General features: G+C 38.3%; 1 protein-coding gene across 5 annotated transcripts; it reads left to right on the top strand.

Annotated features, from left to right (window-relative positions):
- Nucleotides 1-68: 68 nt before the first annotated feature.
- Nucleotides 69-27,304, top strand: MATR3 (matrin 3). Of its 5 annotated transcripts, none has more exons than XM_050905579.1 (15): nt 98-241; nt 8,602-9,677; nt 14,198-14,259; nt 14,773-14,814; nt 15,073-15,176; nt 16,346-16,398; nt 16,897-17,022; nt 17,650-17,775; nt 17,961-18,131; nt 19,416-19,547; nt 20,970-21,013; nt 21,483-21,873; nt 23,496-23,889; nt 24,506-24,627; nt 26,237-27,304. In XM_050905579.1, exons 2-15 carry the CDS (start codon nt 8,787-8,789, stop codon nt 26,285-26,287), a joined length of 2,709 nt encoding a protein of 902 aa, XP_050761536.1. In that variant the 5' UTR covers nt 98-241; nt 8,602-8,786; the 3' UTR covers nt 26,288-27,304. The 5 variants fall into 5 exon arrangements, with proteins under 5 accessions (XP_050761540.1, XP_050761538.1, XP_050761536.1 ...); XM_050905580.1 differs by lacking the exon at nt 98-241 and adding an exon at nt 941-959; XM_050905583.1 differs by lacking the exon at nt 8,602-9,677 and having other exon boundaries at nt 69-241.
- Nucleotides 27,305-27,684: the final 380 nt, after the last annotated feature.

Here is a 27,684-nt window from a genome sequence, read left to right as displayed (position 1 = left end):
GGAGCGGAGCGGCGCGGAGGCGAGCGGCGCGGAGCGGGGCGGCCGCCGCCGGGCACGTGAGCGGGCGGGCAGCGGGCGGGCGTGCTCTCGCGAGCGCGGCGAGACGTGCGCGGGGCTCGCGCAGCCGCCTCCCTCCCTCCCTCCCTCCCTCAGTCCCTCCGTCCCTCCCCTCCCCCGCCGCTGGTGCGACAGCGAACGGGAGGCGCCGCCGCGCTCCCTTCCCGCCGCCCCCGGCCCGCAGGTAGGAGCGGCGCTGCGGCCGCCCCGGCCCGCCGCCATGTTAGGAACCGGCGTCGGCGGCCGCCGCTCCGCGGGGTGGGGGTGGGGGAGGAGAGGGGAGCGTCCGTTAGGAGCGGGTGGGGGGGGGGGAGCGGGGCTGGCGCGCGGCGGCGGCAGCAGCGCGCATGCGGGAGCGGCGGGCCGGGCCCGGCCGGTGCCGCGGCCCCGCCGGCTGCCCCACGGGCCGCCCGCCGCCGGCGCCCCCGCCCGCGCCTAGCGGTATTGCGGCCGGGCCGGGCCGCGCGGCCTCCGGCGGGCCCGAACAAAGCGCCGCGGCCCGGCCCGGCCCGCCGGCGCCCCGCGGCTCCCCTTGCTGCGCCGCGTCCGGCCGCTCGCCGGGAAGGGCCGGCTCCGGCGGCGGTGCGCGGCCTGCCCCGGCCTGCGCCGCGCCGTCCTCCCCGCGCTGCGGCGCAGCGGCGGGCCGAGTGCCCCCTTCCCTGGCACTGCCCAGCGCTTGCTGAGGGCAGGGAGAGGGGCTGCTTCTCGGCTGCTCGGTGTTTCGGCACGTAAAACGTGTTCTCAGGGGTGACCCCAGCTAAAACCACGCTTCGCTCCCTGACTGAAACTTTACCGGAGCGCCCTGCTAGCGCTTCTGGTTCCAGCTGAGGCCTCAGAGTCGGCATCTTTCCTCCCCAGCCCCCAGAAACGTCCACTCGGAAGCTAAACAGCATGTCAATAACGTGCGTGCCTCCTTAAGGTCTCTGAAGGCCGTTAGTCTCAAAAACTGCTGGTTTTGATGTTTATCTGGCATTAAGAATTAATGAATTGAGCATTAAGAATACTGACAGCGGAAGCATCCGTTTGACTCCTCTTTCTACTCAGTTTCACTTTCATACAATTTAGGCTGTGGTTACAAGTCACGCTGCAGGGATTTTCCCCCCTCCCCCCCCTCACTCCTGTGGAGGATTATTAACGTTTTATGTTTTTTATAGACATATTTTGTTTCCAGAATCAAAGTAATGAGATCTAAAGTTCACCTATGCTGAAAATAAGGAAAAGTTAAAAAGAACTTTCTGGGAACCTGAAGAACTGCTTTGTTCTGATACATGAAGCATTTATGCTGTAGAAAGCAAGCTGAAAAATCCCTCTTTTAAATGTGCATCTTTTTTCCTTTCCACAAAGCTTCCTTTGGGAAAAAAGTATCTGATACTGTTTTAAACTATTGAATAGCCTTTATTCTTTTTACTCAGCCTTAAATTCTTCAGGTTTTTTGAACTATCGGTGGAGTAGATGGTCCTGACTTCCTAGAGTAAGATAAGTAGGGAGCAACTCTTGTTGAAAACGTAAGTCTCTTAAAACAGTCTGTAGTTTTTGTGCCTCAGAAGAGGAAAAGGGAGTGTTTTCTGATACTTCTTTGTAAAGAATCTGTTGATCCAGTGGTTTAATCTTCTTGGATTTTGAAACATATTAATACATTGAAAATTTTGATAAATCATACATTATTTTTTCAAAATGTAGTGAAACATATATTAACATTTTTAATGTACTACTGAGAAATTAGTGAACTTCTGTCTTGAATTTTATCAAAACCACACAAAATTATTCATTACTGAATTACATGGAATAATTAAATTTGAGTGAGGATATTGGCAGTTGAGCCTCGTACATGTGTTTGTTCAGTGGTGACCCAATATCCGTACTTTTACGTTGTGCACTAGGTAAGGAGATGAAATCTGAACAACAAATTCAAGAATTTTGATGGCTTCCTAATGATCTGGTGAGGCTTGCAATATCACGAGCCTTTTTTGTGTGTTTGTTTTAGAGAAGCTATTTAAAGTTACCGTGTATTGAAAACTTCAGTTTCCAGTGTTTGGCACATACCTAGGTGTTACATACATCCCAGCACTAAATGATGGGAAGAATAACCAAGAGAAATTCCTGAATGCATCCTTAAAATGTGAATATCCATGTTCCTAAAGGTAAAAACTAAAAACCAATTAAGGAGGAGGGAAGAAGAGTCAGTCTTTGAGGCTCCAAACTGAATAAAGGATCAATGGTATTATGATCCATACAACTGAAATGTAATTGCCACCTGCTTTATTCAGGACTACACTTAAATAAAAATGCTCATTAATTTGGTGGCAAATAAAGAAGTAAATAATGTCTACTGCCCTTCTCTGTGACATGCACACATCTCTGCTGAGATTTTTGGTGAATGCAAAGATATTTTGTAATCTAGTACTTGACAGTGTTCTGGGTAGCTCAGCAAATCTGGGGGAGAAGCTGTTGTAAGCAAAGCTGCAAAGAAATTATTTCCATTCAGTTTATTTGTTAATTTATGAGTGTATTTTTGTAGCCTCTGTGCTGCTTGCATTCTTCCTCAGTGCTCCAAGTCAACAAGTCTTGAAAACAAAAGCAAATACCTCACAATATTTCTGAACTAATTTAGTTTGCAAGTGTTTAAGTACCATATTGTGTAGTTACAACTTAAACAAGAGAGTTTTTATTTTGAGCACTAGAACAGTCAGAGAGTCCCTTGATTCTTCTCTGCAGCTAGAATACATCTCGACAACCTCATGCAAGATTTCAGCAGGGAAAGAATGTGATTTTATCCCAGCTCTGGAAATGCCTGGAGGCAGACTTACATTCACTGATTAGTCAGAAGGCTTTTTAATCACTTACCAAATCAGAATACAAGAGTGTTCTGTTTTGTTTTTTTTTAAAAAAAAAAAAAGGTAAAATTGGTTCTCTCTTACAGTGGTTCACTCTCTGATTTGGTCTTTGGATCGCTTTATGTATGACCTATTTATTTTTAAGAAATAATTGTGGTATGTTCTGTCATAAGTGGGTGGGTTTTGTCAAAAGTTTTGGTGCCTGTGAGGCTATTCATCTCCAAAAGTGATGTGAATGAATAGTGATTGTCTCCTCACTGTGCCAAGTGCACGAACGTACAGTCATTATTACCAGAGCTTCCACTACATCATTCTGCAGTGACTCTGTTTTTGGCAGACCCCTTCTGTTGAACCAAGTCTTAATGGCTTCATGAAGCTTTTTGTAGGTGCTGGAACCTGTGTGCATCCATCTTATTGTAGAGTTGGAGCTCTGAAGGTAGTGATAAAGAGAGGACTTACAAGTAGTAGGAAGGAGTACATGGAAGCCATAGAGGTAATCATGTGTTTACGGAGCGGTCAGTACGCGTGACGGCAGTTATTCTATATGTTCCTGGCTGTTTCTATTTTCCCTGTTTAAAAATACACATTTTTTTGCCTCCTCTACTCTTTCTGTACTGTTCCTTGGACCCTTTTTTCACTTCTGTTGTTTCTGTAAAGGAATAAATGCACTTTTTTCCATGCACTTCATACAAAAAGAAGGATGCTTGAATTTATTAAATTATGTAATGAGCAGAAATAGGAAATCAGCATCTTTTACCGTGCTCTTTTCTGCATTCAAATGTTGAAAACTGTAAGTTCTTTTAAGATTCTTAATTGCTAAACTAGTCATTTTAATTCCCCATTTATAAATAAGTCTTTTTCATATGTAATACTTCTCTGTTCTGAAGCAATCCTCGGTTACAGTAACTTCACATCTCAGATTGCTGTGTGCTCCTCTGCTCAAGCAAGTCACTGAGATGAAGCTGAACATAATCCTAAGAAATGAAACTCTTCCAGTTGTTCTGCCTGAAACAGATTGTCTAATCTGTGCACAAAAAAAGCGCATGCATCCAGTGTGGCAGGTGCTGCTTCAATTTTTGAGGTCATGACCTTTGAAGATCAGTTGAACAGAATGAGTTGTTTTCTTGCATGTGAAACAGCAGTGTTAAATAACCACTCTGAATACTGGTACCTGAAATGGGTGATAATCTGCATTTTCTCTATCTGAGGCTGCTAGACAATTCCTCCTTTGCCTTTGGAAAGACAGTGGCCTTTTCTGTATTGTCCAAGTTAAAGTAATCCCGTAGATTTCAAATCCATTACACTGAGTCATTCAGCGGCTAGATAACATCTGCTTCTTATTTCCTTGCAAGTTCTTGTTTTTACTACCGTTAATTCTCAGAGCAACATGGGGAGCTGTCTTGTCTAAATTTGTCACTTGGACTTCCAGATCTCTTCCGTCAGTAACCTTTTTTGCCATGATGTGTTGGAGACAGTTTTGCCAAGAAGCGTATGAATTCTTCCATAGCAGAATAGATTGCTGCAAAAGGGATTGCTACACTGAGTGTAACGCATAAGCATTTACAGATTTTTCTTCTCCTCCCTTATCCAAAGAGCAAGGATTGTGGATGTGAAACTTCTTTGAGACTTTTTTCCCAAGGGTGTACGTTCTTCAAAAGTCTTGTGTTGTTACAAACTGAGGGGGTGTTTTTCAGCCTGCAGATTATTTCATGTTTTTACCATAATTGAGTGAGTTTGATTAAATTCAATGTGTTTTGAGTAATTTTGAAGTGAAAGTGAAACTGACTAGAAAGTGAAAACAGTTATTTTTCATTTTTGAGACTTTTCTATAAATAGTGGAAGAGGAATGGGTAAAAGATGAGTTGTTCTAAAAATAACATTAATATTAAAGCTATAATATGTATGCACGGGTTAAAAAAAAACCTGAGAGCGTTAGAAGGAGTAGAGAGCTAGGGAATTATTTTCAGCCTACTGGTGTTCCATAAAAGATGGTAATCTAAGGTTACCATGTTCAGCATGATCAATGTATCCCAAGAATTCACTGAACTAAACTGTTTTCAGGAACAAAATTATTATTTATGTGGAGCAAGAGTTCTATAAGTTTTATTGAAAAGAGTTTATAATCAGTTTTACACGAAAAGGAAAACCTTCTATAGTGTTTGAAAATCAGCCTCATTTTGGCCTTTATTTGGTAGCAGTGTATTCTGTAGGATTCAAATTTCTTATTTTTGTTGTCTGCCTTTACAGAAAGCTCTTTTGCAACTTGTAGATATAAAATGTTTTTTTCATTGTCCGCATTTGTCTGGAAATCTAGTAACATTTTGACTTTCAACTTATTTCAAGATTGCTTTGTACTATATATTTTCAAATCTTAATATGGCCAAATTTCTGTCCACAGATCTTAAAAATGTATATCTGAAAGGCTGTCTGTTCCCAGTATAGCTGAAATTACATGAAGAACAATTAGCATAACACTTTCAACTCGGCTAAATCGTGTCTGGATCTTTAGACAGCATTGTTCAGTCATACTCATCTTGTTGCTGTGACTCAGTTGATGGCACACACGCTTAAAAGCTGGCATTGGTCCGTGGGAACATGTCTCTGTCAGATACTGGCATGAAATCTTTCAGAAGTGATCAACGCAAGAAATGCTATCTTAGAATCACATATTAAACCTGACCATGTGGAAGTTAAACATTCTTTGGTATGATTTTTAGTGCTCTTCCCCCACCTTGTTTTGTTGTTGTCTTCATCTGATCTTAAAGAATGGGGACGGTTAGGAGTAGAGTACAACAGCAATTGCAAGATGACAGGGATGTGATAAATAGTGATTTTTGAGGATAACTTAGAAACTTAGTTTTTGTAAGTACTCCACTCGAATACCTAATTAGGTGTAGGGCAGTTTGCTGGCTAGCATACCAACTGCCGATGTTATATTCTGTCTTCATCATACAATTGTCTTACTGTCCCACTTCACGCTTTTTCATAAGATTGTCCCTCTTTGTTTCTTTGTCTTGTTTTTTCCCCCCCATCTTTCCTGTTTTTATTTTTCCCTTTGCTTCTTTCTCTGTGGGTGTTTGCAGCAGCAGCACGGTATGGTTATGCAAAACCTCCATGTGTATGTGGGGTCAAAGCATGGCATGTAATCAGGTTCTCTGCAGCCCAGGTCCGTGCCAGACTGCAATGCGATGGGTTTTGTTCTCTGCTAATCTCTCCAGAGCAGCGGACAACGAACTGCCAATTGAAAATTGTGACAAGAGGATTAGTGAGCATCTGTTTGAAGAGAAAGGGTATTTTTGAAGAGTGGAGAACTTTCCTGATTTAGTGAAAACTTGAATAGTGCAGGTCCTTGCATTAACAGCAGGACACACTGTGTGTTTCCTGACCACGTGGTTGTCTGCTGAGTCACTGTCAGGGTCAGATTTGTAAAGCCCTCTGGAACACCTGATTTTATGAAGAACCTAGTAAGTTCAGCTTCAAACCATTCTGTAAGTGTGTGAATGAACTAGAAGGAAATTTATATGTAAAAATGGAAGGAGTAAGGATTAATTTGTAAAATTGTCATAAAGTACTTTGAAGATTACTGAATGTGTGTAAGATAAAACACGGTACCCAGGTGAATATTAATGTTTCTCTCATGTTTGAACTCGAAAGAGTCTTGATTTTTACAATATAGTTCTTAAATGCTTTCTATTCAGGTGTTCTTTAGTGTGGTCAGCTTGTCCTGGATATCTCACTTAGAATTTGCCTTGTCTGCTCTCCCTATATTCTTGTTTTACTGTTTTCCTCTGAAGCTTTCTGCAGTGCTTTTCTGTATTCTGCCTCAGATACTTTTAAACTTATTTCCACCCCATGTTTCTCAATCTCTTATTCTTAACCAAATGTTACACAAGTAAGCTTACTTGAAGTGACTCCAACGTATGTGGATCTTAAAAGCATAGCTGAAGTATGAGTTTAGATGTACTGATAACAGAATATGTAGCAGACTGTATAAAGCAGTTACTTTTCAAAGATAGAGTTGTGTGGGTTTTGTGTACTTCATGTATCTCATACAGTCCGTTATTTTTCTACATAAATGCATCATTTTCTAACACTCTGCTACTGAGAAAGAAAACCCAAGTGCTTTTCAACTTAAAGTAGAAAAAACTTTATGCGCTATTGAAACAAGGCTCCGGATTGAGTAGGCAGTTGGGATAGAGACATGCTTATAACCTTGACCTTTTTTCTTCTGTTTCCAGTACAAGAAAAATTGCCTTCTGCAGAACTGGTCTCTTCAAGGAAAAATCCTTGCTTTCATTTTGTCCTCTCCATTCCTCCCCAAACGTACCTGTTCTCTTAGAAGCTGATTTCATTTGGAGCTATGTAATTTGTGCTTGTTTCTTTTTCAAGTGATTATGTGTTTTATGTGCATCTGAGTGGCAGTGCTGGAGAAGCAGAACTGTTCTGCAGAGATTTGAAAGGGCTTTACCGCATCAGGGACCCAAGAACAGCGTATTCCTGGTGGAATGTTTTCATGTCTGTTGAATTGCTTTAAATTTTCTGTATCTATCCCAAGGCTGAAAGAGTATGGGGAGAAGTATCACAGTTTATTTCTGCTCTGCACTAAAAAAAAAAAGAACATTTTATGAAATATATCTGTTGCACCATAAAATATACAGTGGATATTGATACATGGTTAGTTAAAACTTCAAGTAAATGCAGCTGAACCAAATATTTAAATACTAGGTTAGTATTTTAGTGGGACACGGGGCAGGTATCTCTCTCTTACGAGTATTGTTTTAGGATCTTTAACTACCACATGTGGTCATGGTATCAAAGTGTTGGGCCTGAACCAAGGAAGCAGTATGCTGGTAAGAGACATGGACGCCACTGTCATGCAGGGCTGGCTGGGGCGTAGTGCCATCTCCTGACTCGCGTAGTGTCTCTTTCTGCAGGAGCAGGGTTTTCCTTGGGTCTCCCATCCCAGTACTAAGCCTGACCTTGTTTAGCTTGAGGTCTGCGAGTACAGGCTGATGTCACAGCTGCAATATAACAGAGTAAAGAATCACTTCCTAAGTGCTGTTATCAGTATAACTGCAATTTGAGCAAGAGGTCTTGTTTACTTCCTGCAAAATTTAAAACTTATTTTTCTTGTTCACATCTGTCTTCACATCGGTAATTTGAATTTTACTGCATAAAGATTGAATATTATGTTTGGTCTTATTTACCAGATCTTACAGCAGAAACTTTTTGCCCAAACTTCAGTTACTTTTAACTTCCTTTCGTCCTATTCTGTGGTGGTATAGGTTTCGTTTTCAAATATGTATTATATGCCAAAGTCATCTTGGATTCTATGGGCTTAAGTTTTTTGTGGTCTTCTCATAGACACCGTACAGTAATGTAGGGTGTAAACAAAACCATTAACCAGAGATCGAGGCTTATATGCTAGTAAACTTTACATGCTTTCAGACATCCCAAACTTCTGAAATTCACTTGTCTTCAGTATGCAAGTAGCTTTTTGTAGAAGAAGAGTAGTATGTATAGGAAACACTACTGTATTTTTGTCTGAAATAATATATGTAGGTTCTGGGTACCTCTTGAATCTGTTAAGTTATGTAATAAAAGCCTTGTAAGATTGAGATCTAATGTTTTTTAGATCAACATGATGCATAAGTTTAAAACTGCATCTGTTTAAAGGGATTTATGACTAAAACTGCTTGTTTTTCTACAGAATTGTCTGGTGTTTCTCAGCTTGAAGAAGATCTGCAGTCATTATTGATCCTCTTTCTTGGCGTTACCATTTTTGAAGTGAAGTTTGCCTAGCTTTCTAGTGTGAGCTCTCTTTTCAGCCATCTTAAAAAAAAAAAAAAAAAGAAATTTTTTTGATCCATAAAGTAGACAAGCTATAGTTCTACAATGTCCAAGTCATTCCAGCAGTCATCTCTGAGTAGGGATTCACAAGGTCATGGGCGTGACCTCTCTGCAGGAATAGGCCTTCTTGCTGCTGCTACCCAGTCTTTAAATATGCCAGCATCTCTTGGAAGGATGAACCAGGGTACTGCACGCCTTGCTAGCTTAATGAATCTTGGAATGAGTTCTTCATTGAACCAACAAGGATCTCATAGTGCACTGTCTTCTGGTAGTACCTCTTCCCATAATTTGCAGTCTATATTTAACATTGGAAGTAGAGGTCCGCTCCCTTTGTCTTCTCAGCACCGTGGAGATGCAGACCAGGCCACTAACATTTTGGCCAGCTTTGGTCTGTCTGCTAGAGACTTAGATGAACTGAGTCGCTATCCCGAGGACAAGATTACTCCTGAAAACTTGCCTCAGATCCTTCTACAACTTAAAAGGAGGAGAGCTGAAGAAGGTTATGGTAGAGATGGCAGATCATCCACACGGGAACCACCGTACAGAGTACCTAGGGATGATTGGGAAGAAAAAAGGCATTTTAGAAGAGATAGCTTTGATGATCGTGGTCCTAGTCTCAACCCAGTGGTTGACTATGACCATGGAAGTCGTTCTCAAGAATCTGGTTATTATGACAGAATGGATTATGAAGATGACAGATTAAGAGATGGAGAAAGGTGTAGGGATGAATCTTTTTATGGTGAGACTTCGCATAACTATCATAAATTTGACAGTGAGTATGACAGAATGGGTCGTGGTCCTGGTCCTGAGAGATCTCTCTTTGAGAAAAAGAGAGGTGCTCCTCCAAATAGCAATATTGAAGACTTCCATGGATTCTTACCGAAGGGTTATCCCCATCTGTGCTCTATATGTGATATGCCAGTTCATTCTAATAAGGTGAGTTATGCACCAGATACTTCTATTTTCCTTTACGTTGTAGTATCTGTTCTGTTTTTACCTATTTCTTTAATTATTTCTATAGCCTGGTTGCTTTTGAAATGATCTGAAAGTTGGTTTGAGAGTGAAAAAGGCACTTGGTTTATTTACAAGGTAATTGTTAACAAACATTGTAAACCAGGGCTTTACATTAATGTATTTTGTTTGCCCAGATTGCTTAACTTCAAGTCAAACAACTATCATCTGCTGGGATATCTTATTTATATTTTACATCTACATGTTCTCTTAACCACAAACATCTGGCATTCAAGCAGTTTTTGGGTGGGTTTTTTAATTTTTTGTTGGTTTGGGTTTTTTTTGCAGTGTATCTACTGTGCTATTCAGGAAGCTAGTTTCAGCTCTCCTCCACATCTGTCTTGATTGCTGATTTATATGTAGTTAAGATGCATTCTTGCACAGTTCTGCTTTTTCCCTGTCCAAAGGGAGAGAGTTAATGTAGAGCCCTGGAACTTATTTGCAAAAGTAAAAACCACGTTTTAGATTAGCTCATTCTTGCCTTTTTAATTTCACTTTAACACTCTATCTCATACTATGGCTGAAATTTGTCGTCATTTTTCTCCTTTTTCACAACTTTCTTAGACACTTCAGACTCACTTTTTATTGTCACATGTTGCATCTATCCCTGTAGACTCTCCGAGCAATCAGTCTGCTGTTGCAGTATCCTGCTCTGTGTTCCTAGTAGTGTTCTTTACTTGGCTCACAAGTAGAGTGGATCTTCGGGTATATTCGGTTATGCTGAGACTTCCCTCTTAGTTTATTCATGAGTAGTTCTACTCTCTGCAAAGGTAGCAGGTTACTCAAAATGGCCTGTTTATTCAGATGTTATTTTCAGAGCCTTCTCACTTCCAGCTTTTCCAATTTTACTCATCTTGCTGATTTTCAGTATACTAGGCAATTTAATTGGCTAATTGGCTAATACAGTGCCCTTCTTGTCACAATTAGTGGCTAATTAGCTTGAAGGCCTTCAATTGAAAATATGATACATGCTGTTACTGTAAAATTGATACAATGTGGAATTGCTGTTACTAACCATTTCTTTACAGTTACCTCTCAAAAAGTGCTGCTTCTGTACATCTAATCTTTTTGAAACACGAGAATTGTTCTGTCCCTGCAAGGAAATGATCAAACCAGTTTTAGAGCACACACTGTATGACTGGAGCTGATCTGGCAGTTTATGAACTTGTGTTGCTTTAATTACTTTTTGTGTAAAATAATCACAGTAATCCGGGTTTCTTGTCTCCTATATTTGACATTTATTTTCATAAAAGGTTTTAAGTGTTAACAGTTTAGATGCCATGCTCAGTTCTGTAAAAGGACTTCATTTGGTTAGATTGAAAACATAAACTTCTGAGGCCCTTGAAGATGACAACCAGTAATCCTGTAAGTAGGGTTCTTTTTAGCACTTTATTTTAAAGCCTTGTGATTCTTAGTTTGCTTTGGTATGAAGATCTATTGAAAGGATATCCAACATGAAATATCTTTCCAGGTATGAGAAATACCAAATTCTTTTGACAGCATAACTTAAGAGGCTGACTTCTTCTGTAATATGTAAACCCATCTTTTTTTTTAGGAATATGCTTTGACTTAAACTGCTAGTACACCATAAAATATTTGAGATTGGATCATCTGTTTCTTATGACCCAAGTTTGGGCTTTGTTTCTAATTACAGAAATCATGTCACTGCAAGAATTTTTCTCTTTCTCTCCTTTTTTCCTCTGCTTTGCATACCTAACGGTTACAGAATTTCTTATTTTGTGTCTCCCACAAAATTGAATCAAGTAGAACTTAACTTTTAAAGTAATCTGATCTGAACCAAAATTTATGGAAAGCAGAAAGGGAATGCTTTTCTTAGCTGGGACAATGTAAACTTATTACTGCAGTATCAAAATCTCATTTTCCCCACCTCCAAATAAAAATATCATAAAAGATTTTTTTTTAGAGCATATGAGAAAGCAATGTGTATTTTAAGCCTGAGCAAGGGGTTAAACACCCTTAGTGTAACTTAAGCTGGCAGACTAGCCCTCTGTTTTTTCTTTTTTAGTGATGTTCTTAATTGCTTCTTTAATTTGATGTGTATATATTTTAAGACTCAGTTTGTTTTCTGTCTAATTGTGAAGTAAATTGTGCCCCAGTTTTTTTAGGCATTTTGTCAATCCCAATCCCTTTATCAAGGAATGAAGTGTTAGATGTGGAGGGATTGTTTTCCCTGCCAAAGAAAAAGGCTGATGCAACGTGAGCAGATGAGTTTGGAGGTTAAACACTTGAAATGGTGATACATCTCAAAGGAAAAACATGGCCGTGTCCCTAATAAGAGAGCTATCTAAAATTAGGTGCTTACGTTTGGCCTAATTTTCTGAAGAACAGTGCGTCCTCTTGCTCGCATCAATTGAGGCAAAAGGTAATCTGAGTTTTAAGAAACTCAGTTCAGGTTTTCTCTAGCTTAACTTTGGGCGTTCGTGTTAATTAGCATCTGTAAATATCTAGTGCCCTGCAACCTCAGGAGTGACGCTTCAGACTGGGTAGAGGCAGGGAGTAAAGGGAAGTCCAGATTAAGAATTGTATTTAATAAAAAGTTAATAATGTAGATGAGCCATTGTTGTTCTGAAAACTTTCCCTGGGGAAAAAAAATCTTAAGTTATATGTCAGATCTCCCTTTTTTGCCAGTTTAAAAGCATTTGAAGTATAATCAGAATTAGATCTCCCAAACTTTGGCTCTGGTTTGCAGATAACTTCTACTTCAGTTTATAATAGTTTTAAATTACATGTTAAGACAGCTTCAAAGCATGTTATATCTAGCAGAATCAGCCACTGAGGCTTTACAGCTTATGCACCCAAATTTAGAGGGTTTTTTACTGTTTAAAGAACTGTTTTCTGTAGTATAGTCCTAATACTTGTTAGCAAGTTTTAAACTGAAAAAACTTTGGTTTTAACTATTGAATGTTTCATAGGTAGGTTTGCTTGGGGTTTTTGGTGGGTTTTTTCCATCCTAATTGCCAGTATATTTATTAATTTATAGTTGCAGAGCCTACATCTTGTGCAGTTAACAAAAAGTGGTGCTCTCATTTTACATCATCTTGATAAAATGGATGAAAGTTTCATCTTGCTCCACATCATATTCTGTGTATCATGGAGTAATATTGTAGCGTAGCTTAACGATAGTACTTTATGGGAGACTTTAAATCCAGGTTTTTCTCCTTTGTGGAAAGTGCAAGGTGAGCATTTAGCATACAGAAGCTCGACAGTAAGCCTCAGGAGTGTCTCATTGTATCCATAAGGATGGATATAGTGTGGCGGAAACTAAAAATCAGGAAAGATGAGGGATTAGGAAAAAATCATTTGTGGGTGCTGAGCAGAAATATACATGTAAGAAGAGACAGATGAAACAGTCGGCCAGTGCAGTATACGTGTTCACAGTTGAAAATGTAGGCAATAAGAGAAAACCTTCTGTTGTTAAACTGCCCCCCAAAGATCCATAATTACTCGCCCCTTCATTTCTCTGTGAACCTAAAGCTGACTTGCCCCATGTGTCTCTGCTGTTCCCTTTGCTTACTGAAGAGCAGCAGAGTGGAAATTAGACCGTGGCTCACAGATGTGCAGCAGGGAAACTTCACAAGTTCTGTCACTTTACAAATGCGAATATAGCACAAACTATATAGCTGTTACTTGTAAGAATGTAAGGATATGGAGATCAGGCCTCTGTACTTTGATAAAGGAGGAGTCCCCGTGCCTTCTCTCCTCTTGAAATAAATAACTCCGTAATCAAAATAGTCTGCAGAGAAAAAGCAGAAAGCCCTCATTCCTTTCTAGTGCTAAAGCCAGAACCAGAAGGAGTTACCTGGCTGATTTGGTTTAATTCCATTATTCCTCCTTTATACCATCTTGATTTAGATCTCCTTTTTTTTCTTGATTATTCCCCTCAAATGGTCATATATTTTTATATTTCACCTGTATACTTGTGGTTTGTCCTAGCTATGCACTTTCATTTCTTTTAGTCTTTCCTTTCTGAATTCCTTGCAATTTCTTGGCTTCTTTATGGTTCTAAAAACTTGAATGTTTAGTTGACATTAATTTTTAAAAGTCTGAGGAATGAAGCAGAGAGAGTGGAGGAAATTCTAAAATTACTGAAGACAAAAAAAATCTCAGCATCCAGTTCTAAAAATTGAAATCACTATGATATGCATGTATGCTGTAGCAGTTATCCCCTGGTAAGCTTTGCACCTCTGAGGCAGGATCGAGCCCATAGATTGCAAGACATTTTTCATCAGACACCTTTTCACCCAGGTTAGGAGTTAAGAGGTAGGTCCAATTTCAGTGTCTCTTTAAAGCACTACAAAAAGATTTTGTTATCTATGTCTCTTCGATACTTCAGCTTAGAAGAGAAGGTACTGCGCTATACAACATTATTTTGTTAAAAATGGCTTGCCATATGTGGCTGTTAATTTTTATTTACTTTGCTGCAGGAGTGGAACCATCATATCAATGGAGCGACTCACAGCCGACGTTGTCAGCTGCTGCTTGAAATGTATGAATCTGAAGTACAGTAAACATTCTTGCGGCATGAGGGCATGTACAACTAAATAATGGTCAATTACATTGCACAAAGCAGGTTTAGAAAACATGCTGTGCCTTGTAGGGAATAAAAACAAAAGAGCATCTTCAGGACAAAAAAGGGATCTCTGTTCATAACTTTTGAATTCTACTGATCTATATGTAACGTTTGAGAGAGTTGGATCGTAACAGTTAAGAATCTATTGTAATTTTTACTAGTCGCTTATACCAACTTCTAAATTTTTGTTGTAAACCAAACTGCAATTTGTATTATAAGTTGGCAGACATGTTACATATAGTGTAGGAAACTTCTCATTAAGAATAGCACTTCTGTCAGTAGATACTGCTCACGTCTCTTGTAGCGGTCCTGCAGTGGGCAGTGTTACCGTGTGTTTTATGAAAATTATTGTGCTTGTATGAAAATTATTACATAGGTAGAGGAGATTGTATTTTTCTTACCTTTTCTTTTTTTGTTGTTTCTTTTAAGATATCCAGAATGGAATCCTGACAGTGATGCAGGACATGGAATGTAAGTAGTAATGAATTTTAAAGGATTTGTAATTTTTTATTTGAAGCAGAGGACATTCTTAACATTTTATGTGAAACAACACACCTCCTTTTCTTCAAATGGATACCTCCCTTTGTTTTCTACTAGCTGAAGAGCAACAGTAAAAGTAGCTAAAGTTGAATTCTCCTTAGATGCTCTGTAGAAATTAGGGGTTTTTTGAGAATGAAAGCTTCACAGTTTTTTGGTTTAAAATTAAGGTGTGTTTTCCCCTCTTTCTAGGGGTGATCCCTTTATGTTGCAGCAATCCACAAACCCTGCACCAGGAATCCTGGGACCACCACCACCTCCATTCCACCTTGGAGGACCTCCTGTTGGGCCAAGAGGTAACATCAACAGGCGCCTACTTTTACAAGACTTAAGTTCTTAATTGATTTTTTTTTTCTTGTTTTAGTTTGTTATCAGTGTGTTAGAACAACAAAACAAAACACTTGCTTTTCTGAGCGGTGGAACTGAAACACTTTAGTCCCTCCCTGGCCAAAGACTGGTACTGAGATCCCACACTTTCACCTTTCTACCATCTGCTAACTACCAGCCACATTATTATGGTTGGTTTTTTAACTGTTTGATTAATCCACACAGGTTTTGGACTTGTATTTTTTCCTGTCTAGAAGTTTTTTGTATCTGTCTTCTGATTAGCTGCGTGTTGGTGGGGTTTTTTTGTGAAACTTGCAAGAATTCAATGGCCTAAGTGTTTTTCCCCCTTAATTTCAAATGAATTTGACAAATAGATTTGAATAGCAACTGAGAAATGGGAAGACAGATGGTGCAAGCCTCTTCACAGGAAGGCAGGCTAAGAATCAGGTTCTTGCCTGAAGTTGTTACTTCTACCTTTTAAGTAGTTTGAGTGACTAAAAGAGCAAAACTAATTAGTTTACCTAGGTATCCTGACAGAGTACAAGTATTTCAGACACTTTAAAGGAATTTTTAGATGATAGATGCATTCATACTTAATTTCATTAAAATAATGTTAATTTTTCAAAACATCTCAAACTTGACTTTGAGCCAAACTATCCAAAAGGCTTTTTTCAGGTGTTTCCTAGTAAAATGGGCATTACGATAGAATTGGTGTTGTTTTGGAACCAAAACTAGGAGTCTCTTTCTACACCTAAAACCTCAGTTGTAAAAAGTGTATCGTAGTTAGAGATCTCGCATTTTTTGTGTACGGAGACGTTTTGCTATGAACAGGAGAGATTTTTTTTTCAACGGACTTTACTTATTCTCTGCTATTTCTGCACATCAGTAAATGCAGCTCTTTCACTAATGTTAAACTGAACAGAATGATCAGGAAGGAGGACCTCAAGTTACAAGAGCTGTGAAATAAACAAATTAACAACCTTTTCAGACTGTAATGAAATAATTAGTTTTTAAAAGTTGATGTCATTCTGGTTTAGTATTACAAGTGACTTACATCTCTTCAGAACTTGTGAAGAGACATGTTAATACCAGTCTTACAGGTTGAACTAAGCTTGCTTATTCTTTTAATTTCTTAAAGGAGCTGGGAATGGAAATATGCAAGGACCGAGACACATGCAAAAGGGCAGAGTGGTTAGTATTAAAAATTTTTTTTTTAAAAAACACAATTTTGTTATATACTTTGTTTGCTTTCATAAGGTGGGTTTTGGGGGTTTTTGGGTTGGTTTTTTTTTAATAAATGAATTGTCTTTAAAAGTGAGATTTTAGGATTTATTTGTGTGGAAATACTGAAGCTTTGGAATAAGATTGGGGTTTCGTTGTGCCAAGTACTCTACAAATATTTGTTCCAAAACCGTACAGACCCTATTTAAACGTTCTCTTACAATGAAGCTGTGGGACATGAACGTATAGAAAGGCAACTTTGGCACGGCAGGCATCTTCCTCTGTGGAAATCCCTGGAGGTTCTGTGTCATTTCTATATGCATCTCGTTTTGGTTACTACTGAAGATTTAAAAATTTAAAAAAAAAAAAAATTACAGAAGTAGAGCAGGGCCTTGACAGGCTTTCTTTTTAGGTTAGCTGATACACATTTTCTTTTCATGTTGTGTGTGCATGCTTTGTCTTCATCAGGAAACAAGCAGAGTTGTTCACATCATGGATTTCCAGAGGGGCAAGAACTTGAGATATCAGCTGCTTCAGCTTGTTGAACCATTTGGAATAATTACAAATCACCTGATTCTAAACAAAATCAATGAGGTAAGATTAGGCCCTTTAGTACTGCTGTTGGCACTGCTTGGTGTCTTTAGTATGCTTACTGTCTGAGCTTAATTTTTGTAAAAGGACTTACTTAGCTACCAAGCAAGATGACACACGTCACCAAGGTCACATGTGTGAAAGGAAGAGTGACTAGTATGTTTTTTCCAGAAATGCTGTAGTACTGCATTTTAACTTAAAGATTGTTAAAAAAATCCTTCTTGTTGGTTGTTTATAGCTTTCTCAAAAATACACTATGCTTGCAAATTCTGTTCTTGTCCTAATACTCTCTGAAGACTTACTTGGTCTTAGTTTGTATTATACAGTGTGTCATATTTTGAAGTGTGGAAAAAGCCAGTATCATAGAAGAGAAAAAGCAGGAAGCAATTGAATGTTCTGAATCCAATTCTAGGTGGAATGTAAACAAACCAAATAGTTCTGTTTGTGCACCTAAATAAAGTCTGTGAAATTCATGCCAAGCTCTGCAGGTCAGTTAATGTTGTAACCAAAAGGCAATTTTCATTTTTGATGCAGCTGTTTTTACAGGAAGGCAAGGAGGAGCTTGAGATTTTAAACAAAAATACTAATTCTTGAAGGAGTAGCGCTTAATTTGTTTTTATATGATTTCAGGCATTTATCGAAATGTCGACCACTGAAGATGCCCAGGCTGCAGTAGAATACTATTCAACAACACCCGCACTGGTATTTGGTAAACCAGTCAGAGTCCACTTGTCACAGAAATACAAAAGAATAAAGGTAAAACACTTCTGCTTTTTTAACATTACCTTATTTTAACCTAGGGCAGTCAGTGTTATGAGGCGCATTTAAGTTATTCTTAATTTATGTATTTCTCAGCTGTATCAACTTAATCAAGGGACAGTCACCCATATATATTTTATGTAGTATGTACTTTAAAAAATTTCTTTCCCTCTTAATTTTAGAAACCCGAAGGTAAACCTGACCAAAAAACTGAGCCACCAAAACCAGAACTTGGTCGTGTGATTCACCTCAGCAATTTGCCTCATTCGGGATACTCTGACAACGCAGTACTCAAACTGGCTGAACCGTATGGAAAAATTAAGAACTACATACTCATGAGAATGAAAAGCCAGGTAACTGACCATAGGAACATACGTGTGTGAAGATTTGAAACTGAGGTTTTTAACTGTGAAGAAATGATGTGCCTTTAATTGGTGCATGTGTAGACTTTCTTGCTCTAGCATAGATATGGAAATTATTAGAGGTCTATGTAGGTGGTGTTTTGCTATCTAGCTTATTGCAGAATGTTACTGTGATGTGAGCTGCTTTAAAAAAAAAGAACAGGCCTCAGCTGTAAAGAAGGTGTATTTAGCATTGAGGCTTAATTTTTTTGTTATGCAGATTTCTAGGAGTCTTGGAACTTTTTTTAAGGCTGAAAAAACATTATCTATGAAACATTAACAAATATATTTCACTATTACATGTTTCTTTCATTTACCCTTTATTTTTCATTCTTTAAACAAAAGCAGTCCTGTTGTGGCCCTCTAACTTTAAAAAAAAAAAATTTGAAGATAGTGCATTGCATGTGTATAGTAAAATGCTTTGGATGTGCATGTACATGATTTCTAGAAATACACAGGAGTTTAAAGTATTTAGTTCTAAATCTTTTTTCAGCTTTGCTGTCCCAGTTTGTTGCTCTCTTGAGTTAAATAGGAAATTCTAGTGCTTCTTTGAAGAGATGAGTGCCTGAATCCCCTAATGCCACACTAGTGGAGTGAAAAATTACTAGAATCTATTGTATGACCCCTAGGAAGTCCTCCCTGACCTTATTTCACTAGAAAAATAAAATCCTTTGCTGTCTAAGTTGGATGCAGAAACAGCTTTCTTCTATCTGGCAATGATACTCTAGCCCAGATGTGTTTCTAAAAGCTTGTTCAGCAAACTTAGTGTGTCATAGGCTTGTTTCTTGGAGGAACACCTTCTAAAGCAGGGCTTATTAGACCAGCAGTTGCTGCCTGTTTCAGGCTTCTCTCGAAAAATAAAAAAACTGGGGTAGTTTCTTAGCTACCCTGGAATTCCCAGATACTTAAGCACCAAGTGAATGAGTTTCATTGTCCAGATGCTTTTCATTTGGAATCATATTTTACTTTATGGTGACTTTTTTTCAGATTATTTGAATGCCTGTTGTTTAATTTCAGAACTTTCTATGGGACAGATATTACTGAATTGAAAAGCTGGGGTATATAGAGCACTTTGGTAAATTTTAAAATGTGCGGCTACTTTGGAGAGGATGGATATAGCTGAGTCTCAATTTTGTTTCAGCATTTGGAAATGCTGTGTTTTAAGTTAAATAGCTTTGCCTGCAAAAGTGTTGTGTATTTCATAGTTGTTTTTAATGTGTGTTTTAATCTTTTCAGGCTTTCATTGAGATGGAGACCAGAGAAGATGCTTTAGCTATGGTTGAGCATTGTGCCAACAAAGCGCTTTGGTTCCAAGGCAGATGTGTGAAAGTGGATTTATCTGAAAAATACAAGAAACTGGTGTTAAGGGTAAGTAGTGTTTTTAGTTTTTTAATTGTAGTTTGAAGTGTAAAGTGAAGTAGAAGACAGCTACCACTTATCTTGAGAAGTCAGTGCTGCTTGTAAAATGGAAGGATTCACTTTAGTATTTTCTGGCTACTTAAGTGCAGTTACTTGGCATGAGTGTGGTGTTATGAGGCCTAGAACAAAGTAAAAGGATTTTCCTTTAAGATTAAACAAAACCCAAACTACTACTAGAATTCAGATTTTAGAGTAATTGGTGTAGATTTTAAGTAAAGTTTCTCCATTTAGAACATTCTGTAATGCAAGTTCTTTTTTCCTCACCCTCCTGTGAAAATGGTTAGTGAGTAAAATCCATGCGGGTGGCAGAACTATGTACTCATACATTGTATGCTTAATTCTTGGCTTTTCACAGCTGCTCGTCGATTTGTCCATTTTGTTGTACAGGTACTCTTGTGTACAGAAAAAAGACAAAATGTTATTCGGGACTCCTTTTTAAACTATGAAGTATTACAACAGAATGTGTTTCCTGTGTTGGATGCCATCCAAAACCTTTTTTCTTTAGCTCCGGAAAGCTTTTTGATCCCTGTTGTGGACACTAACCCCAACTACCTAGACAGACAGATTGTCTTATGATCTAATTTTTAAGAATAAGCTTTATCAAAACTTAGGATGTAACTGCACCTTTGCACGTGTAGTTCATATCAAGGAAGGGAAAGGTTGGCTGATACTTTTTTTTTTTTGACCTAACACCAGGCTAATACTCTTGCAATTATAAGACTTTCTCCATCAAACTAGCACACTAGGTAGAAAGGCAGGAGAAATCTGAACTGTCAAGCTGTCTCATAAAAACATAAGCTTTCTGTTGTGGACTATGAAGAAATCTTACTATTGCACGTGATCATGCACCAAAAATGAACACTTCATGGCAAATTCAAATACTTACCCAATGCATTGAATAGTTTTCCATGTTACTGCCATACAAGTGGAATTTCCTATTCAGTAACTCATAAATAAGTGAAGTGGTGTGAGTCTGCTAAAGCTTTCCATGTAGCCCACTACTAATGATAGGGAGAAGAGTATAGAGTAAGACTGATTTGTGCCATTGCCTGCACCACACTGTATCAGTTCATAAACAAAAGAGGAACTGTATATGATTTTTCTGGAGCCAAGATATCCCTTTTTTTTTGTATTGAATAACTGATAATTACTGTGAAATAAAGACATGGGATTTTTAGGTTGGTAAGGTCCTGTCTAACATAATAGCAGTTTATTAATTGGTTAGTAGGTGGGCATGGTAAGAGAGTATCTGTAGATTAACGTAATTGGAAGTGCTTGGCTAGATTGTGCTGTCTGGTCTGCATTAATGCTGCAACAGTTGTATAAATGATACTCTACTGTGACTTACAATTTTTTTAAATTTTATTTTAGATTCCAAACAAAGGAGTTGAACTGCTGAAAAAGGATAAAACTAGGTAATTTCCTGTTGCTAAAGCATAATGTTGTTTAAAAGAAATATGAAAATACCTTATCCAGAGTACAGAAATTATACAAAAGAAGTCAGGCAAGCTCTGACATCGAATTGTTGTTTGTTATGCCCTGAGATTAACTGTTTCTAATATGCTACCTACCCTCTTCCTCTTATGATGGAGATTCCACAGCCTCTTCAGGCTCCTCAGGAAATCTTTTTCCAGTCCTTAATTAGCCTTGCCTTCCTGCAATTTAAACCCATGAGCAGTTGTCCTGTCTTGTAAGGACAGTTTCTCCTTGCACCAGCCTTTTGCGTATTTGAAGAATGGTATCCTTCAAGGTTTCCCTCAACCTTCCATTTTGTGAACTAAAACAATCTTTTTCAGGCTTGTCTAGAAAAATATAACCTACCTTGTTTTAGTAATTTCTGGGCTCTCTTCAGGTTTACAAGCAAGTATTCTTTGTTCTTTACAGAAAGAGGACATATTCTCCAGACAGCAAAGATTCTCCAAGTGATAAGAAGTCTAAAACAGATGCTACTCAGAAACCTGAAAGTGGCAGTGTAGAAGATAAAGTGAAAGAGGAGAAACAAGATGATGCTGCTGAGCCATCGGGTACTAAAAGTAGTGAACAGGCAGACCAAGATGAGCCTAGTTTACTCCTTGAATCTGAAGATGAGCTGCTAGTGGATGAGGAGGAAGCAGCAGCACTGTTAGAAAGTGGCAGCTCAGCAGGAGATGATGCAGATGTTGCCAATTTAGCTGATGTGACTACTGAAGAAAAAAAGGACACAGCTGATGATGTGACCGTAAAAACTGAGGGGAATGTTGTGGCCAATCCAGCAACAAAGAAAAAGCTTAAAAAGGTAATAATATAGCAAGGTACCTGAGTGTGGAAAACCCTGTCTAACTTAAATAGCACACCACAGTACATTCTATTTCAGATCTTTTTCTATGTGTCTTTAAAACACATGCATGGCAGACCTGTCTGAAGAGAAACAGGTGTTAAAGCTCCTGTGAAGAAAATGGAAGATCCCATTGGATGCAACTTGCAAATGGAATCAGTTATAAATCACTGTTTCCGTTTTGACAGAAACTGCTAACTTATGGGCTTCTACCCACGTCCCTTCCTGGGGTTTTTTTGCCTTTCTCTTCACCCCTTTTTTGACTAATACTAAGCAGCCAGGAACTGTTTTCTCCCGAGCAGTTTCTCGTGAGACTGGCTGTAGTTACTCTTTTGAGCACAGAGCAGAACAATGACATTCAAAAAATTACTTAGCCAGAAAGGTAGTCACATCCATTTGTGGTTAGCCAAGGCCCATTTCCAATTGAGGGGGGGGTGGAAATTAGCTTTAGTGTCTTCAGTCATAGGCTACTTGCTGTGAATTTCCTTTTTTGCACCAGATGATCCCACACTCTCATGGTTTTTTATGTCCTACCAGCTGCTTTTTTAATCATACTCAGTTATGTGGAGTAGCATGCGACGTTTTAGTAACTTTATTGACTTGGAATGATGTTTTGCAAAAAAGTAAGGCATGTTCCTTATTAATGAAGTGTGCATGGTTTTCAATTTTGGGGGATCCTTCTGTCAGGAAGCTAGTTACATGGTGTTGGGATTAATACTGCCAATGCAAACGGCAGTGATTATTTCTTATTATGTGGGTATCCGTTATGATAAACTGCCTCAAAACCCAAACTTGCTTCCTTGAAGACCTACATTCTTAAGGCACAGATGTAAAGCTAATGCTGTTTCAGTACTACTCACTATTGCTGTTCAGCACGCGGAATACTGATGCCTCCGTATCAGCAGGAATGTTTCAAAAAAATCAGAATTCAGACAGATTCACTGTCTTTTAATGAAGCTGGATTTCAAGAGACCTCCACAGATTTGGTGGTTGGTGTGTTTAGGGTTGTTTTTTGTTTTTTTTTTTTAAATGTGGAAGCTCCAAGCTTTCCACTGGTTAAAAAAGAGCTCTTAATTTTTTTTTTTTAATGAACTTTCACACTATTAGTGGGCATGGAATTGTTCTGGTAAGGTTTTACCCTTTAGGCAGGCATGAATTTGAGGAACTTGTGGGACTGTCTCAAATAGAAACAAAACTTGTGTATTCCAAAATGACTTCCACTTAAAATTAAAATACTCGTGTTAGAAGGACTTTCAAAGTAAGAATATAGCAAAAAGATACCGAAATTCTCAAGTTGAAGATCACATGTTGATATGATGAAACAATGGACCCTCATGATGCAAAAAAAAATTTATTCTGAAATTGAACACTTGATTCTGGGACAGTGGAGTACTTTTAAAAAGAGCTTGTTACACTTCTGCATGCTTGAGTAACATTTTGAATGAGTGAGGTAGGTCTTGAAGGAAGAATTTGAGCATTTTTCGAGGGAATTTGGAGAAGATATTTCTCTTCTGAAACTTAAGACAGTTTGAGGGGAAAAAATATAAGAATAAGCTGACATAAGGAAAACATTTTCTCAACAGCGATACGTGGGTGGCTTTCCGCGGAGCATGGAAGGTTTTGTCACTCTAGATGAGGTTGGTGATGAAGAAGACTCAGATCATCAAAAACTCCGCAAGTCAGGTTTGGCAGTAAAATCTGCTGGCAAAAACGATGATAGTTTGGCAGAAATCAAGGTAGACAAGATTGAGGAGCCAGAGCAGGAAAATGAAACGTTAGAAAATGGAACCAAAACCGAAGATAATTCGAAGGCTGAAACTGTTGAAGCTTCTGATACGACAACAGCACAGGATACTGAGAAAAACGCCCAGGAAAATACAGACACCCAGGATGAACAGGAAACAAAGAATGTCCAAGAGAAATCTCTTGTTCCAGATGAATTTAGGATTGGGCCATACCAGCCAAACATTCCTGTTGGTAAGGCTGTTTCCATTTCTTTTCAAATATGTCTCTGTGCATTGCAGTAGCATTTCTCATTTCATTTGACTTTTATTTCTGGCAACACATTGCCTCTGAGCCTTTCATCTTAGGGCTTCCCACTCTTCTCCCCTTCTTCACTGCTCCCCTAACCCTAGTATTTTCTTTCTTTTTTTTCCCCTTATTTTCATACAGTTCTCCATAACACGTTCCTTAGGCAGAAATTAAATTGAAAGAGGTATATTTTTAGCAACACAAATTCAATTAATAGCACAAATCACAACAGTGATAATAGTTTAGATTCATACTAAATACTCAGAACTCAGATACTGATCACAGAACGTTGTTAGTTCTTTTGAAGGAACCAATAAAATGGACCCTTAATCTGAAAGGTTGCTTTTAAATTTAAAAAAAAAAAAAAAAAAGCAAAGCCTGCACATATTTAGTTATTACTAGGCCCCGGCTTGACTAAACTAACCAAGGACTTTTAAAGATAAAGCAGCTTTTAATGTAAAGTGAATTATGGTTTTAAGATTTAGCTGAAATGACATATGACATTAAAAGAAATGATATAGAGTAGATCTCTTAGTTTATTTTGTGGTGTTTACTTCTCTAGGTGTGAATTATGTGGTACCCAAAACAGGGTTTTATTGCAAATTGTGTTCCCTGTTCTACACAAATGAAGATGTTGCAAAAAAGACCCATTGCAGCAGCCTTCCTCATTATCAAAAGTTGAAGGTAAGGCAAAAACTTGTTCATTTTAAATGGCGTGATTCTTTCCTGGGGAATAGATCTGAATGAGACTGGACTGAGTTAAAAAAAAAAAGCTTTCAGGCAGTGGAAATTGGCTTATTCTATAACTTTTAACTCAAGCTAGACCTCTCCAAAACTTCATCTTGTGAAAATAATATGCAGGATACACAGTTTAAAGATGGGCTCTAGCATTTTTTTTTTTGTAAATTTGGATTAAAGAGGGCGTTCTGATTGGAGTAAAGGCCAGGCTTAGAAGTAGTGGTGCAGAGTAAATACAGTTGACTCAAATCCCTTCCAGTTGTCCCTTTGAGAGTGTTTTTAACCAGTCAACAGAGCTTAAGCTGAAGTTTTTATATATTAAAAAAAAAAAAAATCCATATTTGCAACTTCTGATTTTGTGAGCATGTTTTACAATTTCTAATTGGATTAGGTATCACATGATTGCATGGCATGAATGATAATGCTGCTGCTGTATCTTTGTGTACTGTGAGCTGCTTTTAAATATCACCTCTGAGAAAGGGAAATCCTAAACAAAATTCTAGTAATAATGCAGTGTTCACATAAATTGATTTCATACCAGTCGATTACTGAGCTGAAAACAAACCCCGGGGGTTCCATAGAAAAGAAGAAGGTGGCATCTCTCTCCCTTGCAATAATAGGGAACCCTAAACAAATACAGGGCCCTGGAAGGCAGATGGCACAAATAAATGTCACAAAGCAAACAACATTATCAAGGAGTAGATCAGAAAATCAATTACCACGCGGAATCTTGTAGTAAGAAAAACCCACCTCATCCATCACCCATAGCTTTTTTCTTTTTTTTTTTTTCCATTGAGGTACCTGATTATGGGACTTTAAAGACTTGATGTAAAAGGGGAAGTGGGGGAGATAATCCCAATTTATTAACTTTATCACTTACTTAAATGAAACATGATTTGATTTGCTTTTTCCATGGCACAAATGACTAGCGAGCTGCTCTTGAATGACTTTGTAACATTGGTGTGGTTTTAGAATCGGGGAAGGAAGTGGGGAAATGCAGCTGTGGTTTCACAATGGCAACAAGGCACTTCTCTAGCTGGGCGTCTCGTTCACTTTGAGAGCAGTAAGAGTAAATGAATAGATGCATTGATATTGCTACCAAATGTCATCGAAGTGGTAACAAATTCCTCAAACTTCCAAAATAACCCTTCTCTAGGGTGGGGACATGTTTTGTCCCTGGCTTTATAGATGGCAAATTCCAACCAGGTAAGTGGCACAGTTGCTGTCACAAGTCCATGACAAAATGGAAAGTAATTCTCTTGGCTTGCCAGCCTGTTAGGAAGGCGTTAACGGCAGGGCCGGGTAAATGCTCGCAGAGGCTGCCATTTGGTATTTAGTGGTGGCGAGCTGTGTGTTCGGTGACATGATAATGTGGTGCTTCAGAGGAGCTCCACTTCAGTATATGGAGAAGTGCCAGTCGTGTTAGTTATGACCTTTGCAGCTAATATTCACAGATTTTACAACTTGAAAATTGGATTTATGTTTCTATTATTGATGCTGCGACTGTGAGAAACTGTTTAAATATATCTGAAATATGATTGCTTTCTTTTAACAGAAAATTCTGGATAAAATGGCAGAAGACCACAGGCAAAAGAAAGAAGCTTAAAAGGAAGGAAAGATGTAAGGAAAACAATGGCTTTGTTTTTAATGTTAATCTTTTTTAAAAGCAGTACAAGTAGTAGATGGAAATACTGTATTCTTTTTTGTTTTAGTGAAATACAGTAGGCATTATAGGTCTGTTCATGTGTTAAATGTTGTAGCAAAAAGCATATGCAGTTAAGTTAATGACAAAAATTTGTTCTTAATGTGAGAATGGCAACAAGTTTTCATTTTGACACTTCAAGCTATTAAAGAAAAAAAATCTTGCACCCTTGTGGAAAGCTCATCTATGGGAAGAAAACTTCATTTAAGTGAAATTTACTACTTTCAAGCTTCAGAAATTGTCTTTCAATTCCATTCTCAATAAACAGTAAAAAGTAACACTGTATTTTTATTTTATCTAGAACATTCCATATTTCAGTCTGAGCCTAGCAGATATTTAATTTTGAGTGTAAGGCTGTCATTGCATTTCACTTTTGAGAAGTCTTTAAATGTAAGTTGCATTTTTAAATGTTGAATTGCAGTTTCTTTTAATGTCATTGCTGTTATATAGCAAATAGGAAAATTAGTGATTAGTCAGCTTTACAACTTTGTGATTTTTTTCTAAGCTCTTGATAGACTCTCCTATTCAGCTATTCCGTGTATTTTTAGTGAAAAGTAAATGCCCATTCTCCTCTGACCAGTATTATTTCCTTGAGCTCTTCCTGCTTTTACTTGAATCCTGTAGCTGTCGTACATCTCTAGTATATTCAAAAGCAGCATTTGAGTCCTGAAATGTAAAAAGGTATCTTTATATTCTTCACATGTAATTTTTTCATACCTGCATTTTAAAACCGTTTTTGTTAAAATCTGGTTTCGTCAAGGATCTTTAGAACTGTGCTCTTAATGTACCTGCACATGTGATATGTGAACAGGAATTTGCATGTGTAACCTGTGTTTATCTGTAGTTTTTGTTATTTACTGCTTATTTGTGAATTCAGGTTACTAAAGTGATTTACCAATAAACAAAGCTAGGCAACAGTAATTTGTTATAGATGTTTGGCATGTTAACCAATGTGTCTACTGAACTCTTTACTCCTGTGTTCATGATACCACACTGAAACTCTAGCTCTCTTTTTAAAATGTGCATGTCTTAACACCTGTGATTTAGCAGCTTACTGCATAACTTTTCTTTCTCTTTCCTAAAACCTCTTGTTTCCAAACAAATTAAAATATCACTTGTTAAAACACTGGTAGGTATATTCTGCTGACAGTTTTATTTCTTGAGGTTTATGCTGTTTTCATCAAAGCTGAAGTTCAAGCCACATCACGTTCATGTGGATAAAAATGACTAGGGACAGTTCTTTCAACCTGAGCCTCTTGGCCAACAGGGAGGCTTCACTGCTAAGAAGGGTTTTCAAATGT

The sequence above is a fragment of the Gymnogyps californianus genome, chromosome 14 (genome assembly GCF_018139145.2).
Source record: "Gymnogyps californianus isolate 813 chromosome 14, ASM1813914v2, whole genome shotgun sequence".
NCBI lineage: Eukaryota > Metazoa > Chordata > Aves > Accipitriformes > Cathartidae > Gymnogyps > Gymnogyps californianus.
This window is presented reverse-complemented; position numbering and strand designations above follow the sequence as displayed.

What these genes read in the sequence shown, in the direction of transcription:
- MATR3 (XM_050905579.1), top strand. Translation starts at nt 8,787, where the DNA reads ATGTCCAAGTCATTCCAGCAGTCATCTCTGAGTAGGGATTCACAAGGT. An exon ending in TCATGAGAATGAAAAGCCAG is followed by an intron (nt 18,132 to 19,415) that starts GTAACTGACCAT and finishes TAATCTTTTCAG; the next exon opens with GCTTTCATTGAGATGGAGAC. An exon ending in CAAAGAAAAAGCTTAAAAAG is followed by an intron (nt 21,874 to 23,495) that starts GTAATAATATAG and finishes TTTTCTCAACAG; the next exon opens with CGATACGTGGGTGGCTTTCC.